This window comes from Lepidochelys kempii, chromosome 10 (genome assembly GCF_965140285.1).
Source record: "Lepidochelys kempii isolate rLepKem1 chromosome 10, rLepKem1.hap1, whole genome shotgun sequence".
Lineage (NCBI taxonomy): Eukaryota > Metazoa > Chordata > Testudines > Cheloniidae > Lepidochelys > Lepidochelys kempii.
This window is the reverse complement of record NC_136389.1, coordinates 36928175-36944561: the sequence shown is the minus strand read 5'-3', so window position 1 is coordinate 36944561 and position 16387 is coordinate 36928175. Positions and strand designations below refer to the sequence as shown.

At 48.2% G+C, this 16387-nt stretch overlaps 1 protein-coding gene across 9 annotated transcripts in view; it reads right to left on the bottom strand.

Moving 5' to 3' along the window:
• Nucleotides 1-16387, bottom strand: part of LOC140918455 (ankyrin repeat and fibronectin type-III domain-containing protein 1) — a 574998-nt gene that overhangs the window by 80388 nt on the left and 478223 nt on the right. For 6 of the 9 annotated variants that reach the window (XM_073362896.1, XM_073362893.1, XM_073362895.2 and 3 more), the window contains one exon: nucleotides 3193-3321. The exons of the other annotated variants lie outside the window; for them this stretch is intronic. In XM_073362896.1, coding sequence (XP_073218997.1) covers nucleotides 3193-3321 — 129 coding nt within the window. The remainder of the gene's footprint in view (nucleotides 1-3192; nucleotides 3322-16387) is intronic. 9 annotated transcript variants of the gene reach the window in all.

The window sequence follows — 16387 nt, the reverse complement described above, 5'->3', positions numbered from 1 at the left end:
CTCCACCCCAGTGACTTGCAAGCCCCATTATTCACACTGCTTGACTGAACACTTGTGAATCTGGTCTCCCAAAAGAAGAGGAAGAAGCAAATTGCCCAGCTGCGATGCCTGAGGATGAGGATGTGCCTTGGAGAGGCATAGTACCTCATCTAGAGGCCTAGGAGAAGAACAAGAAGTGCAGCCCTTAACTACACCTTCACAAGTGAAGTTAGTGCTTTCCTACAGTATCACCAGCCTGACCCCGAGAGCTGGGTTTCCCCTGCCTGGAAATGGCCCACCTCGTGCTGCAGTGTGCTGCCAGCAGAGGTCAATGGCTGCCTCCACCCGCTTTGCTCTGGCAATGCTGGGAGTCAGACTATGCCTGATCTCTATGGGTGTATTATGGTGGGTTGACAGGAAGTACTCTTAGCATACCTGTGCAGGAAGGAAGGTGTAAGTGAGCCACAGGTGTTGCAAACTGCCGGGTACAAACGTGAATGGGGGATGATTGTTACACTCCAGTGTACATTCCAGGTTACATTCAGGCATTAGAACCCCCGACAGGTGGGATAACCTTAGAAAAATTACAAGGAGTCCAGTGGCACCTTAAAGACTAGCAGATTTATTTGGGCATAAGCTTTCGTGGGTAAAAAACCTACTTCTTCTGATGCATCTGAAGAAGTGGGTTTTTTACCCATGAAAGCTTATGCCCAAATAAATCTGCTAGTCTTTAAGGTGCCACCAGACTCCTTGTTGTTTTTGTGGATACAGACTAACATGGCTACCCCCTAATATTAGAAAAATTGTCATTCCGAGCCACAGATTGTCTATCCTTGGTCTCCAAAGTGGTTGTGTTTGGCAAGTTTTACCTAAAGGTGATTACTCCTCACTAAGGATTTGTTTCCAGGCTGCCTCACAAAACTCTGTGAAATATTATCATTTATTATTGCCAAACAAACATGAGACAGCTGGCTCCCCCCAGCACTGACAGCTGAAGCTGAAACATACTCCAGAGATAATATGGAAACTCGGTAAGAATTAAATGGTTAAAGGTGACCAGCAAAGGGGGATGGATGGGAATTGGGCTTGTGCCTTTTTTGCTTCTTTATGCTGGAAAAAGAAGGGCTGAACTGGGTTTTTTGTTTGTTTTTTGGGTTGCACATTAGAAATTTAGGTCTTGTCTAGTTTGGAAGATCCCATGGTGGTTGAAGGATGGAATGAGGACATCAGAAGAGCTATGAGAGTGAAAGCTGAGCAATTGGAAAGGAAAGGGATTTTTAGTCAGGTTGTTTAAAAATCTGTGGGTTTTGTTCATACCTATTTAACTTTGATGCCTAATTACCATTCTGGAGAAAGGCAGCCTATCTGAAGGATTCAACACCCTCACTCCTTCCATTAAGCAGTTAGAGCTTAGAATAAATGGCCCAGAATTCTCCAGCAAAAGCAGGGAAAAAACAGACTTGACATTCCTAAGGATTTTTTTTTAAAGTTCTGATTTCTTTATCCAATCAAGAATAATAATAATAATAATAATAATTAATAATAAAGGCACAATTCCCATTTTGAGAAAAATCCTTCCCTAATGCTGAGAGGATTGAGCTATGAGCAGGCTCCAAGATTATCTCATCAAGACACACAAACCATGGATAAATTATTTCCATCTCAAACAGGTGAGCAGTCTCAGAATAAAGCTGGCAGTTTAGCTCAAACTGGAGCAGTGCATGCAGAGTCTCAGGGGTGGAGGGGTGTCACACCTACAGAACACCACAATAAAAATATTTTGCACTGCTAGAGCACGTCACCCAACGATCTCAAAGCACTTTACAAAGGGAGGCAAGGATCATGACCCTCATTTTACAGAGGAGGAAATGAGGCACCGTGAAGTGAAGTCACTTACCTAGAGCAAGTCCATGGCAGAGCTAGGAATAGATCCCAAATCTCCTGACACCTTGCACCATGCTCTAACCATCAGACAACCCTGCCTCCTACAACCGCAGCCTGCTCCAGTTTATATACATTAGGTGGGTGGCTGGCTGACAAGGTGCCAGTTGCACTGATCCCCTGACAGCTGGTGAGGGAGGCTGGGTGGGGCCTGCATGTGGAATGAAGGGGTGGAAGCCGTGGGAGTCCCACGTGGCTTCAGCTTCCTGCTCCACCCCTCCAAAGCTCCTAAAGGAGGGAGAATGTAAAGGTGTCTAGAGGCTGTTCAAGCAAAAGACCTCCTTTGCCTGGTCTCCTGGCTTCTCTTTACCTTGAGCCAAAGGACTCGCATTGGAGCCTGGATCCCTTTGTTTTGCAATAACACCGGGCAGCGAGTTTGTTTATTCACTCAGAACAAATAATCGTCTTAATTAAAAGTTTTTGCCGAAGCTGTATCCATCCCACATAGTTAGCGCTCATCATCTGCTGGTCACATCATCTGCTCATCACACACCTCCTGGAGCATGCTCCCTGCTCCCCCAGAGATACATTCATGGACTAGCAGGGCAAACAGGAACCCAGTGCTGACTCCCAACCTTGCAAAGCTTCTTTTAGCCTCCCGAGTCCCCTCTGCCAACATGGGCAGAGAGCTGTCTTCCTTTGGCACCTTTAACCCTAACCATTCTCTGTGTTCCATCCTGGGAAGGAATAACAGCTTTCTGTGTCCTATACCACTTAACCCCTGAGGTCAACCCCTGCTTCACATGCTACAGGGGCCTGTTGGGGGGGGTCTCTGTCATACACTACAGTGGCCTGTGGGGGGGTCCCCTGTACCTCTCATGCTGGGAGGGGTCTATGATGGGTGGGTCCCCTCTGCCTCACACTGAAGGGTCTGTTAGGAGGTAGGGGGTCACCCCTGCCTCACATGCTGGAAGAGGCCAGTCATGGCATCCCCTCTGCCTCATATCACTGGGGAAGTGTCTGAGACCCCAGTGAGCTGCTCCAGCTCAGGCTGGGAGACAGCGGCTGCACCCCAGGCCTGTACTGCAAGTGTCTTTCACCATTCTCTCTGGTAGAGGGTAGCTTCCAGTGCTGGGAGGAGGAGTGCGAATGGGTAGCCTCCTAGTACCCTTTCTGTACACCCCTGACGTCACTCAGCACTAACCGACAACAGCAACTGTGGTGGGGCTCAGACAACCCCAAAGAGCTCCCTACTCTGCGGGGATCTCAGCAGAAAGCTGAGGGCTGGGGTCCAAACCTTCTTTCCTCTCAGCCCTGCCCTGAAGCTCTTACCATTCAATGCTCAGAGACCTGGGACGGATTGCAGGCAGCTCAGCTGAGGCATACTCAGCTTTCCTCCTCTTCTCCTGCTTCTGCTTAACTGACAAGCGATGGGCAAACTTAGAGAGGCTGCTCTCCGACCTGGGGAGGGGGAAAGGAGAGGTGTTAACTTCGCTGCAGCACTGTAGGGACCAGAGGCAGGTTCAGGGCAAGGCAGAGGGATGCTCATAGGAGGCAGGAGTGAAGCAGCAGGAGGCTCAGAGGGGTAGGTATGAAGCAGCAACAGTTTTAGAATTGATTTAGCCGGACAAATTCTATTGTTTGCATCTGCACAGCCCTGCTGATGCTAGCAGTATTGCATGGATATAATGGAGCAGCAGGTCTTGGCTCCGTAGCATTAGGCATGATTCTATCCACCTGGATACAAACAGAGTAAGAGCTGTTCTTTTCTTCCCTAATCAGTGAAAGAGAATGTGTTACTGAGCCCTGTCTGGAGCAGAATGCAGTTAGCTAAATCAGAGAACAAGAGCATGTGAGCAACATGCACCCCTATCTGCAGAGCGATTGCTGCTCAACAGCTGAGAAATCCTTCTTGCCATGGCGAATCTGCAACCCCGACAACATGAGGTTCTAACTTCTCATCGGCTGCAGCTTCCTGCTCAAGCAGAAATAAAACAACCCTGTAAGGTGTGAATGTTTTGCTTCAATGTCGATCCGGAGAGTTCCTGTGATGGGAAAGGCAGTAGCAAATGGATGGAAACTGTCTGCTCTGGGCTCCCCGCCTGCTGCTTGTCTCACTGCTTGGCAAGATGGTCAGCACAAGCCAGAGACGCAGCAGCCTCCACGGAGAGAAGCAAAGGCAGCTGGGAATGGCACACGTGAAACTTCTGTCACAACCACACTTCCATTCACAAAAAGCCCAGAGCACTTGCACATCCCCAGCCTGGGACTGGAAACACTGAGCAGCTTTCATTCTGGGGGTTGATCTGGAAATAAACCCACTGGGGAGACATTTTGGAACAGCAAATAGAACTCATATGTCTGCGCATAAGTTCAAATGTCAGGTCTTTTCACTGACCACACCTCTTTCCCGCATGGATGGAAAGCAACAAGCCAGGGTGGCAGCCACTGAGCAATTTTAGAGAACGGCCCCTAGGAGGATCCATAACCAAGATGTGACTGCATCCCCTTTGCTAGATTACAGTCCTCAGGAGCCTCCAACACTGAGACACCCCTGCATCCCCTCTGCTACGTTACAGCCCTCAGGAATCTGCAGTACTGAGAAAACCGTGTCCCCACTGCTACGTTACAGCCCCCAGGAACCTCTGGCACCGAGACCCCTGCGTCCCCTCTGCTACTTTACAGCCTCCAGGAATCCCCAGCACTGAGACACCCCTGCATTGCTGCTACTATATTGCATCATAGAATCATAGAAGATTAGGATTGGAAGAGACCTCAGGGGGTCATCTAGTCCAATCCCCTGCTCAAAGCAGGACCAACCCCAACTAAATCATCCCAGCCAGGGCTTTGTCAAGCTGGGCCTTAGAAACCTCTAAGGATGGAGATTCCACCACCTCCCTAGGTAACCCATTCCGGTGCTTCACCACCCTCCTAGTGAAATAGTGTTTCCTAATATCCAACCTAAACCTCCCCCACTGCAACTTGAAACCATTGCTCCTTGTTCTGTCATCTCCCACCACTGAGAACAGCCGAGCTCCATCCTCTTTGGAACCCCCCTTCAGGTAATTGAAGGCTACTATCAAATCCCCCCTCACTCTTCTCTTCTGCAGACTAAACAAGCCCAGTTCCCTCAGCCTCTCCTCGTAAGTCATGTGCCACAGCCCCCTGATCATTTTCATTGTCCTCCCCTGGACTCTCTCCAATTTATCCACATCCTTTCTGTAGTGTGGGGCCCAAAACTGGACGCAACACTCCAGAGGTGGCCTTACCAGTGCCAAATAGAGGGGAATAATCACCTCCCCTCGATCTGCTGGCAATGCATTACATTACTCTGGGAACCTCCAGCCCTGAGACATAACTGCATCCCCTCTGCTATGCTACAGCCCTCCTGAACCTCCAGCACCAAGCCCCTACACTCCTCTTGATCCAAAAGAAGACAAGAATGAGTGAAAACCCTCAGCCCTACCTCAGGCTGAGTTGCAGTTCACTTCTTCAGAGTGGACTCCTCTGCATGGTTCCATGGCACTGCTCCCTGAAGCAGTGCCCAGGCGGGAAGAAGCCAGGAAAGCCAGTGTGAGGTGCTGAAATGGGATGGTGGACCTTGCCCAATAAGAGCAGTGATCGAATGATGCATGTCAGAAGCAGCATCAGCAGGCTTCCCAGAGGGGTCCCACAAGTCTTCCTCAGCTGCTGGTAGCCACTGCCAGCCTGAGCTATTTCCTCTGTGTTTTACTCCGTTTTGTTTTAAATCCTCATTGTGACGTTGCACTCTATATTATTTTATGAAAATATGCTAATGAGTATGAATATAATGTAACTGTAATATGCTTCATGCAAAAGGTCTCTTGTAAGGTATCATTACAAAGCTTATAATCTACTGAGTGTGGTCATCCTATTTGTATAAATGTATCACTCTTGTATCTGAAACTTGAAATATAACTCTGAGGGCCTATTGTAATTATGCAAAGTGTGGGCTATTAATGGTGGTTTGGAATCTTGATGGTTCCCATCAGCCAGGACAATTGACTGTGGATGGCTCTGTTTGCAGGCAGGCCTTCCTGTGAGTCAGGCTGGGAGGAATGGAGGCTTGGGGGGGTCTCACAGGACATGTGACCAGGTCACCTGGTACTGAAATCCATCTTAAACCTGGTGCTTTTCCATTTAGAAGTGGGGGGTGGGGACCCAGAGAGACAAGGGATTCCCACCTTGTGCCAAAGCCATATAAGGGGCTGGAGCAGAACAAAGTGGGCTGTAGTCATGAGAAATCCCCTAGCTACCACCTGAGCTGGAACAAGGGCTGTGCCAGGGGGAAAGATTGTGCCCAGACTAGGAAGGTGTGCAGTCTGTGAAAGAAACGTACTGGAACACCTCTGAGGGTCAGGTTTTATCTGTATTCAGTTTTCTTATTGTATTAGGCATAGACTTGTGTGTTTGGTTTTATTTTGCTTGGTAATTCACTTTGTTCTGTCTGTTACTACTTGGAACCACTTAAATCCTACTGTCTGTATTTAATAAAATCACTCTTTACTTGTTAATTAACCCAGAGTATGGAAAGCAGGGGCAGAAGTAGTCTTGGTACATCAGTTCGCAGCCCCAAGAGGGTTTCTGTGATCCAGCCTGTCACACTCGTCTGCTCTGAAACAGGACTTTCCCCAAACAGCATCACCAAACCCACCAGACCTGCACATGCAGAATCTCCGCCACTGACTTTTGTGACTCAGATTTGATGCTTATCCTTTCTGTTAGACCCCCTCAAAATAAAAAAGCTGCTGCAATCTAGTTCTGCTTGCACATCATGAAGGTCATTCTTAAATAAATTCAGCCATTGGTTACCTCTGTGCCACTCTATCTTCCATGGAGCTGCATTGGTATAAACTGAGGGCAGAATCTGAGGATTCTGGGGCTCTATAGGTGTAGCTCAGGGTAGAATTTGTCCTGCAGAACTTTTATTATTGGCGACCACTGACGAAGCACAAGCCAGAAAAGACCCACGTTGGCTTTCAGATCCCAAGTTCAGCTTGCAGGGCTGGCAGTGCCTAGCACCCCAGCCAAACCCTCCACCCTTTCTTCTTGTAAACTGAGCATCAAGCAACAGCATTTGACATTTAAAACCCTAAAATGTACTGCTGTCATTATTAGTGCTTAGTGATACCAGGGCCCCACTGCACCTGGTATGCACATTGCAAGAGACAGTCCCTGCCCTGATGAACTTACAATCTAAACAGACAAAGCAGAGCAAGAAGAGCCAGGGGTACAGAACTGAAGTGACTAGCCCAAGCTCAATGGCAAAGCTGAAAGTAGAACCCACGTATCTTGACTCCCGGTCCAGTAGCCAATCTGCTAGGCCACACTGCTTCTCCAAGAACAATCATTCTTCTCTCTCTTAACAAGAATGCTGCACCAATGATGTGCAATGTCCTGCAACAGCTTCAAACTTTTAACAGTTCTCACTCTCTCCCCCTTCTTCTGTGCTGTGTGTGCGCGCAGGTGCGTGTGTGGGTGGAGTGGGGAGAAAGAAAAACTGGGACACAAGACTAATGTGGAAAAACCAGGGCAGGTGATAAGTCTGGCTGCAAAGGTGTAAACCATATGGACAGAGGCCCTGGTGATCTGACACATCTGAATGAGAACCATCCACACAGATCTGCATGGCAAGGAAACAAACTCCAACCTGCTCATATATGTATGCAGCGTAGCTGTAGCTGTGCTGGTCCCTGGATATTAAAGAGACAAGGTGGGGGAGGCAATATCTTTTATTGGACCAACCTCTGTTGGTGAGAGAGAAGCTTTCAAGTTACACAGAGCTCTTCTTCAGGTCTGGGAAAGCTACTCCCAATGTCACAGCACCGTGCATTTTGCTGTGATGCTCGGAGAACCTTTCCCAGCTCTGACAAAGAGCTTGGTGTGGCTTAAAAGCTCGTCTCTCTCACCAACAGAAGTTGGTCCAAGAAAAGATACCACTTCCCTCACCGTGTCTCTCTAATCTGCCCATATAGCATCTGTACCAGTTTGGGTATCTATGTTTTTTTAAGTTAATACATTTCTCAACTGACTTAAACAGAACAACATACCCCCCAAAAAGGTATTTCTCAGAAATGTGAGCTCTCTGCCTCTCTTGCTGTACAATAATTGAACAGACCATGACTGGCTAGCCTTTTTTCCAGACATATTTTAAACACAGACATCTTCAATGCATTAACTCTGGTTATTGATTTATTTTTCAGTGTACAAATTGCTGTTGCTTGGGACAGGGTGGAGATGGTTTTTGGAAGGAGAAGACGACTTTGTAAACATCACCACTGGGAAAGAGTCAGTCAGACCTTCTGGGGTCATTCTTTACATTTAAAAAAAAAGTCATTTGCTTTGATGTAAGGGATGGGAGTTTGTCTTTTAAAAATACAGATTTTTCTCAATGCTGAAGAAATCACTGTGGGAGAAGGGGTTAGATTAGGAACAATTTAAGCATCTCATTAAGTCTGTCTATAGAACACATTGCACAAACACCAGTGCTGTCATTAAACACTCTCCTTTGATCCCATGTCAAAGCTCATATTGTAATGAGTAATATTTCAATTAGCTGAGGCTTGGTAAAGTGATCTCTCATCTCTCAGGCCGTTTCTGTGTTCAAAGCTGAGACAGGGAAAGAGGGAACATGGAAGTAAAGGTTCTGTAGTGATGACCTTCAGAAATGGGACATTTTGTACCAAATTCAAGCCTGGCGTAAAGTGGATGTAACTACGTTTGACTTCCCAGTTCTTGTGCTGCATTTCCCCCTGTACTGTTTAGCCACATGGCAGCATGGAGTCCAAGGTGGATGCTGCACTGGTGGAGCTGCTGTCCTGCGTTACCTGCCCTTGCCTCCTCTCCCAGCTATCCTCAACACTCTCTACTGACAGAGCACTGAGTCCTGCAAGAGGCTGAGTGCCATCTGCGTGGTACTGAGCACCTGCAGCTCCCACTGCACTCAATAGGAGTTGAGGGCTTTCAGCACCTATCAGGAAACACTCATCAAATGGGAGGATTGGGCCCAAAGAACCATAGAGGTAGGAAAGACTCCTCTGATCATCTAGCCCAAGTCTCTGCCAGCACAGGAGTGTTCCTCATACTATATTTCCTCATGCTTTTTGCTGTTTAGTTTTAAGCAATCTTAAGCAATAGGTCTTCTGCCATTCCCCACCAGAGACTATTCTACAGTCCAATACACCACACTGTCTGGAGCTTTTTGATGCTATTCAGCCTAAATGTTTTTACTAGGAATAATGAGATGAAATTAATTCCCTCTGTGACCCCTCCACAGAATTACACTCTCTTCTTGCTGCTTACACTCTACAGTTATCACATTCCCCCAAAGTCACCATACCAGACCAAGCTGCAACATACATAACTTTTAAAATCTTCTTTCTTCAATCAGCAAAGAGTCCTGTGGCACCTTCTAGACTAACAGTTTTGGAGCATAAGCTTTCGTGGGTGAATAAAGCTCATGCTCCAATACATCTGTTAGTCTAGAAGGTGCCACAGGACTCTGCCGCTTTTACAGATCCAGACTAACATGGCTACTCCTCTGATTGTTTTCTTCAATCAGTTCCTCTCACCCTCTAGGACTTCTCCAATTAGTCAATTTCTAGTGCCCAGAACTGACCACCAATCCCCTCAGAGCTTATCACAGTCACATTGCTGATCTGCAGCCTGATGCCTTTGCACCCAAAGCCCCAAATTGCACAGGCCTTTTTTGCTGTCATATGACATTGCAAACACACCTAACTTGCTGTCACTCTCAACCTTAGGTCACTTTCATCACCACAACGGCACTCTAGGTTTCTCCTTCCCATACTCTGCATCATTCACCACTTCCCGCCCAGTCGAATCTTATTTCATTATTTTTGGATCATGTTTATGCCTCCCTAGATCCCTTTGGATGATCTATCTAGATATTTATGTAGCCTTCAGCATCTCACAATCAGTAAGGAATTTTATCCTCACAACACCCCTGTGAGCTAGGTCTCTTCTAACCCAACTTTGCAAATGGGGACCTGAGACCCAGGGCAAAGTCAAGCGGCTGGAAGTGAAAGCCAAACAAATAATATTGAGTTGGAAAGAAGGCACACATTTTTGACAGTGAGGGTGATTAACCATTATAACAAACTATCAAGGGAAACAGTCAATTCTCCATCTCCTGAAGTCTTTGAATCATGACCAGATGCTTTTCTGGAAGATGTGCTTTAGCTAAACACAAATTACTGGGCTCAATACAGGGGTAATGAGGTGGAATTCTATGGCCTGTGTTATGAGGCCTTAAAAACATATGAATCTATTAAATGACTTGCCCACAGTCACACAGGGAGTCTTTGCCTGAAGCAGAACCCTGATCTTTTGAGATCCAGTTCAGTGCCCTCCCCACTAGTCCATCTTTCCTATGCCATCACTGTTTTCTCACTGATATTGATGACCCTTCCCAGTTCAGCATCATCTGAAAATTTCATTAGCATAACCATTTCCAGTTATAAGGCAATTGCAGTTCTGGAGGAACATCTTTCCCACAACTCATTAAAGCAAACTCCTGCTTCCTGTGTGGATCTGAGAGTTCCAATGGTATTTTTTCAATTAGAAACCTAGGAGAATGTTACAGTATCATCTGGCTATTTATACAGTACTGGTTTATATAAACTGTACTGCAGTAGGGGGATGAATCATACCTGCTACACTATGACTATATGCAGATAAATCAGGCAGTTTGCAGTATCCCAGAAATGCATAACCCAAGGCAATTAACTGATATGCAGCAAGCAATAGGCAGAAAGGCTTCAGCATCAATTGCTTCAAAGGCTGGGTTACCACCATTAGTCCAATCACCATTCTTCTACTGCAGTGGGGCAAGGGCTCTCACCTGGCCCCTGGGGGTTGGCTGGCCTGCCTCCCTCCCTTTTTACAAGAAGTCTGACAAGATGATCACAGTGGTCCCTTCGGGCCTCGGAATCCATGAACTATAATGTGTGTGGGTGAGAGTTAGTTGCTTTTTTATTACTTTGAAATGAAGACCCCAAGTACTCTGATACACTGATTGGTAAATAGTCTGGTTTCACTGAAGCATCCGTAAATGCCTGGATATCCTCTGCTTAAATGCTACTTTGTACATTTCTTGTAGCATGGCTGTTTGGTGACTAGTCACAACCTACCTAGCAGTGCAAAGGGGTGGCCTCTATTCCTCCTCTCATGTAGCAGAAGAGAACACCACAGTAATAACAACAAACACCACCACTAATATTTTCATTTCCAAAGCACCTTCCATGCGAGGATCTCACAGCACTTCACAAACTGACTGAATTAATCCCAACAAGCCCCCTGTGATGTATTGCTGGTATTATGACCTTGTAGCAGACTGCAGACTCACTGGCGCAGCACCTCCTGCGGGTCATTTGGGAATTAGCTCATCCAGCAATCAGAGCGCCTCCTGCTGGCCAGTGTGTCTCCTGCCTCAGGCCCCCGTGTCCTTCCTGGACCCCAGTGCCCTTTACCTCAGGGTTCTGCCCCAACAGTACCCCCACTCTCTGGGTCTCTCCTCCCAAGAGAACCCCCAACCCTCTAAGCCCACCTTGCCTCAGTGGCTACTGCCAGTCATCATCAGCCCCCATTCACTGAGGCAAACTGCAGTCTGCAATGGCCACTCATCATTGGCAAGGGGGTAGGACCTGCTGCCTTTGCCTATCCACAGGCTGCCCCTCTGCAGCCCCAGTACCTTTCGAAGGCCTTCAACAAGGCCTGCAGCCTGGGGGTTTACCAGGCTGGAGCTCCCCAGCTCCCTTTGCCCTTCCCCAGCACTGCTCTACTTCAGGTACCTTGCTCCTCTAGACTGAGACTCCTTCAGCTCCTGGGCCAGAGCCCTAATTGAGCTGGCCACACCTGTGGTCAGCTACTCACTCAGCTACTCTCACTTCTTTTCCCAACTGCAGCCCTCTCCACTGCTTCTTTTAAGCCCTGCCTATTGGAGAGGGGCAGCTGCCCCACTACAGACCCCCAGTATACAGATGGGAACACTGAGGTGCTGCATGTCTCAGAAGAAATCAGCAGGAATGTCATTCCAGCAGCTTAACAACAGTTGATCTAGGTGTGCACGAAAGACCTAAAAAGGGGCAGTTGCTTTTTGTTCAGTGGACTGATCAGCTGCTGAAAAACCAATGACACCCTACTGCTCCCATCAGCATGACCTATAGGATTATGTACAACATAATGGCTAACCTTCTCCAGGGTGTTGCACAGTACCCACATCAATGCTATTCCAGCTGACTCCTACTGCCATAGCTGGAGGTTTTATTCAATGTTTTAAAATGGACCTTCTCCAGCCTCAGCACATGCAGACTAGGACATCATTCAGAAAGCAGGAATGGGAGCTGGGTGAGAATGGGGATCAGGAGCCATCTCCAGCTTTTTCCATTGCATGGAGCACTTAGGGACACCCCCCTCCTGCCACTCCTTGCTTCTCAAACCATGTCCCCCTATGAACCTCTGGGAAGAGCTCCAACCAGCACCCGTGATCCACAGAACACAGTTTGAGAGCCATTGTCCCCCTCTCTCTGACTGCCAGGTTGCAGCAGAGCTATCACAGATGTGATATTTGAAAGACAACTGAGGGGGCTTTAGGGTAATTTACCTAACAACAGGAAATAATGTATACACTAAACACCGTGCTGATGCTGCTGTAATCCAGCCCAGTAGTCTCAGTCTCTGCAACCGGTTCCTGCCCCAGAATGTGAGAGTGCCTCTCCAAGAGCCAGCTGGAAATGTGGCCATGCAGAGCATCCCCCACAATGAGCGGTAACTTTACAACTTCCTGCTGGATACAGCCCTTTAGAGCACACAGCAGACCAATTGGGTCCTGGCTGAATTTAATCCCAACCCAATGAAAGGGGACTGAAGTGAGCCACATCCATTATCCACCCAGTATAAAGGAGAAACCCAATGCTTTACTGAATGTCACCTTTCCTCAGTTTTCAGAGTAACAGCCGTGTTAGTCTGTATTCGCAAAAAGAAAAGGAGTACTTGTGGCAACTTAGAGACTAACCAATTTATTAGAGCATAAGCTTTAATCACCTTTCCTCAGTGATTGCTACCAAATGCCAGTAGAAGCCTAACGTGCCTTACAGCAGGAGAACTCTGCTTGGCAAGCAAGGTTTGGAATTTCCAGAGCTTCTTCCTTCAGTTCTGCACCTGCAAAGGTTTTGATTTGTTTTCTCTTTGCCTCAGAGAAGCCAATGGAGCACACACAGAAAACCATCAGATGAAGTATCAACCGCAGTGGTGGAAAGAATCCTCTCCTACCTATCGGAGAAGGCTGTTTAGCTAGCATATTGTGCCGTCAATCACACCTCCAGGATTTACCATCTGCCAGCTAGATTAAACATGCTCACTGCCCTGTTTCAGCATTTAAATCAGAACATTTCATCCTGTCTACAAAAATATTTATCAGCTACGGAGAAGCTTGCAGCTATTCCCTCCTAATAACACCCTGATCCCACTCCCCTCAAAAAAGCCTTTAGTTTAGCATGTCAACTAACTAAAACCAGCAGAAAACATGATGGGGACATGGGAATTATCACAGCTATGCACGTGTATGGGGGGAGGCTGTTTAAAAGGCATCACGTTTGCTCTGATATAAAAGTACAGCTTCATGCACATAAGTGCACAGCAGGAACGCCACATGGTAAATGTGGCCATCGCACCAGCCTCAATGCCTGCTCCTTGACATGAGAAAAAGTCACCTGGACCAGGCTAGACACAAACAGTGCTGGTTGGATCCTGGCGCTGCTATGGCCTTAACAACAGTCTCAAAACCTGGTATATTTTGATTATTTGTTCTGTTCTTCCTACAACTGCTCACTGGTCCCCTGGCATGGGTGGAGGGAGCAAAGAGAACTCTGAAAGCAGCACAGTCAAACCCTCCCCCAAAGCAGCGCCTGCTCAGGCTCAAAGCTAGTGTCCGGGTCCTGGCTACAAGAAGTGGCTGTCTGCTCCCCTCCCTGCTCATTCTCTTCTAGCCTCTTCTCCTGCACAGCACAGGCAGGGAAGACATTAATGATATTGCCTCAGTGCTCAAACCAGGAAGCTCCTCATCTGACCCAGACAGTGTTCTCTGATTCCACCTCCACAATGGATGACTCTTCCAAAATCAGATTGTCCAAGTGAATGTTCACAGGCCGCAGGAGCATTAGCGAGTATGAAAGAGGAGACAAACCAAGAGGAAGCACGGTGAGAGCTGGATGCCTTGGCTCTGACATGCTCCTCAGCTAGCAGATTCTTGCTAAGTTGTCGCAAAGATGTACCAGCCCAGGCACCAAGTCAATTCACTTGCGCTTTATAAAGGTGATGGCCGGAATTTTTTTAAAATTGTGTTTGACTTGCTCACTCGCTAGTCCATGAGAATGGCTGAGTGACATTTGGCAAAGGCCCAATTCATCCTAATAGCTTCACTGGGTTTACATCAGAAATTAACTGGGCCCAGGGTGTATTGCCCTAGCGGTACAGTGAGAGGAAAGCGATTAGAAGAGAAATCCCAACAAACAGACTACAAGAGCAAGTTTGCACCCAGGGCCATCCCTAGCCATTTTGGTGCCCTACACAGCCCCCACAAGGATGTCTGTGTGGGGCCCCAGGCCTCTGCAGGGAGGGGCGGGGAGCAGGAGCAGGCTTCGGGGGCAGTGGGGAACTGCCCCCCCAGCACAAGCCGGCGGGGCGGAGCGGGTTGGGGCCAGATCACGCCACTTCCTGCTGCCTGGTGTGTGCAGGGCAGCCAAGCCCGACCCCGCGCTCACGGGGGGTGGGAAGTGGAGTGACCTAGGCCCAGCCCACTCCGCTCTGCTCCCCTGGCTCCCAGGCTTGGGGGCAGGGGGGAACCGCCCCCCAGCACTTACCAGCCATGCGGCTGGGAGCCAGAGGAGCGGAGCAAGCTGGGGCCAGGTTGCTCCACTTAACGCCGCCGGTGATTGAAGGCCTGACCCCTGCTGCAGTTCTTAGGAGAGTGGGGGCAGAGCGGGGGAAGCGGAGGGTGGAGCAGGGGCAGGGGCCATGGGGAAAAGGTGAAGCAGGGGCTGGAGCAGCATGCAGCTGTGTAGGGCACCAGAAAATTTGGTGCCCCAAATTTCCTGGTGCCCTATGCAGCTGCATACTTTGTGTATGGGTAGGGACAGCCCTGTGTGCACCATATCCCAACTACTCTGACAGACCATTCCTCCTGTAACCTAGACCCTGATCACATCTCACCAGCTCACTCTTATGCTATACATGCCAGAATGGGCACCTGCTAACGACCACTCCTTCTGATTCTACACTAGGCCTTCATGAATGGGAGACTGGAAGAGTTATTGCAATTTGTATTTACAAAGGGTCACGTGCTTGATTATACAATCATTTCAGAAAGTCCCAAGTGTCAGGACGAAACAGGTTCATTTGTGGGGTGGTTAACGCCAGCCCAGAATCTCAAGTACAGCATTTCAGGACACACTGGAAACCACGCGGGCAGCATTCAGGCTCGCTGCAATGGTTACAGATAGACGGGGGTCCAGGTAGGCAGAACTCACCTCCATGCAGTGTTTACAGAAAGACCAGATTGCAAGAGGAAGCACTTGCGTTTGTTCAATAGCTACAGACAGACCAAAACTCCACAACTCCACAATAAGGTGTAGACAGCACTCACCCTTGTACAATGCCTACAGACAAGTCAAGCCCTGCAGGACACATACCTATGCAGTGACGGTAGACAGGCTGGAGAATGCAAGTGCATTTGTGCATTCGAAACTGAGAATCCATATTTTAGGTAGGAAACACTTACACCTGTGCACTGATCAGAGACAGGCCATGTGCTTTTGCAATAGTTCTGGTTCAGGAAGGCAGCAGATATTCCCGTGCTTTAGAGTTACAGACTGCGCTGTGTCTCAACAGGCAGCACATATGCTTATAGAAAGGCTACGGTCCTGGGAAGCAGTGCACATACTAGTGCAATGGTTATGAGCAGCCCAGACTCTCTACAGCAACCAAAAGAGCTGAATGATTTTGCTGCCCCCCCAACCCTCCAATCACAATTCTGTCACTTAAGGATTCAGCTTTCTAACTGGGGTCACCCTGATGGGCACACACGCCTCATGCCGGGACTCGGAAGGACTCATCGCACATGAGCAGGAAGGGAGAGAGCATTGCTTGCTGCATGAGTTACATTCCAGAGAGATTCGACTTTCAAGGGCTATTTATTTACTTGGATGCAATCAGAATCAAAAATCAAACCTGACCATTAACACCGAGAGCTGCTTCCCACTCAGCAGCATCCTTTTAGGGAGCCAGGGCTTAACATTCCTCAGGCTTCAGAAAGGAAACAACACCAAACAGCCCTCCACTCAAACAGTCTAATGCAGGTGTCTTGCTGCAAACCCCCTCTCACCTGGATGCCCAGAATGGCATGTTCTTACACATGCTGATGTCTTTGAGTGGCAGTGTGCCCTGGGTCCCATTCGCCACTATTCACTCTCACTGTGGCAAGCTCAGT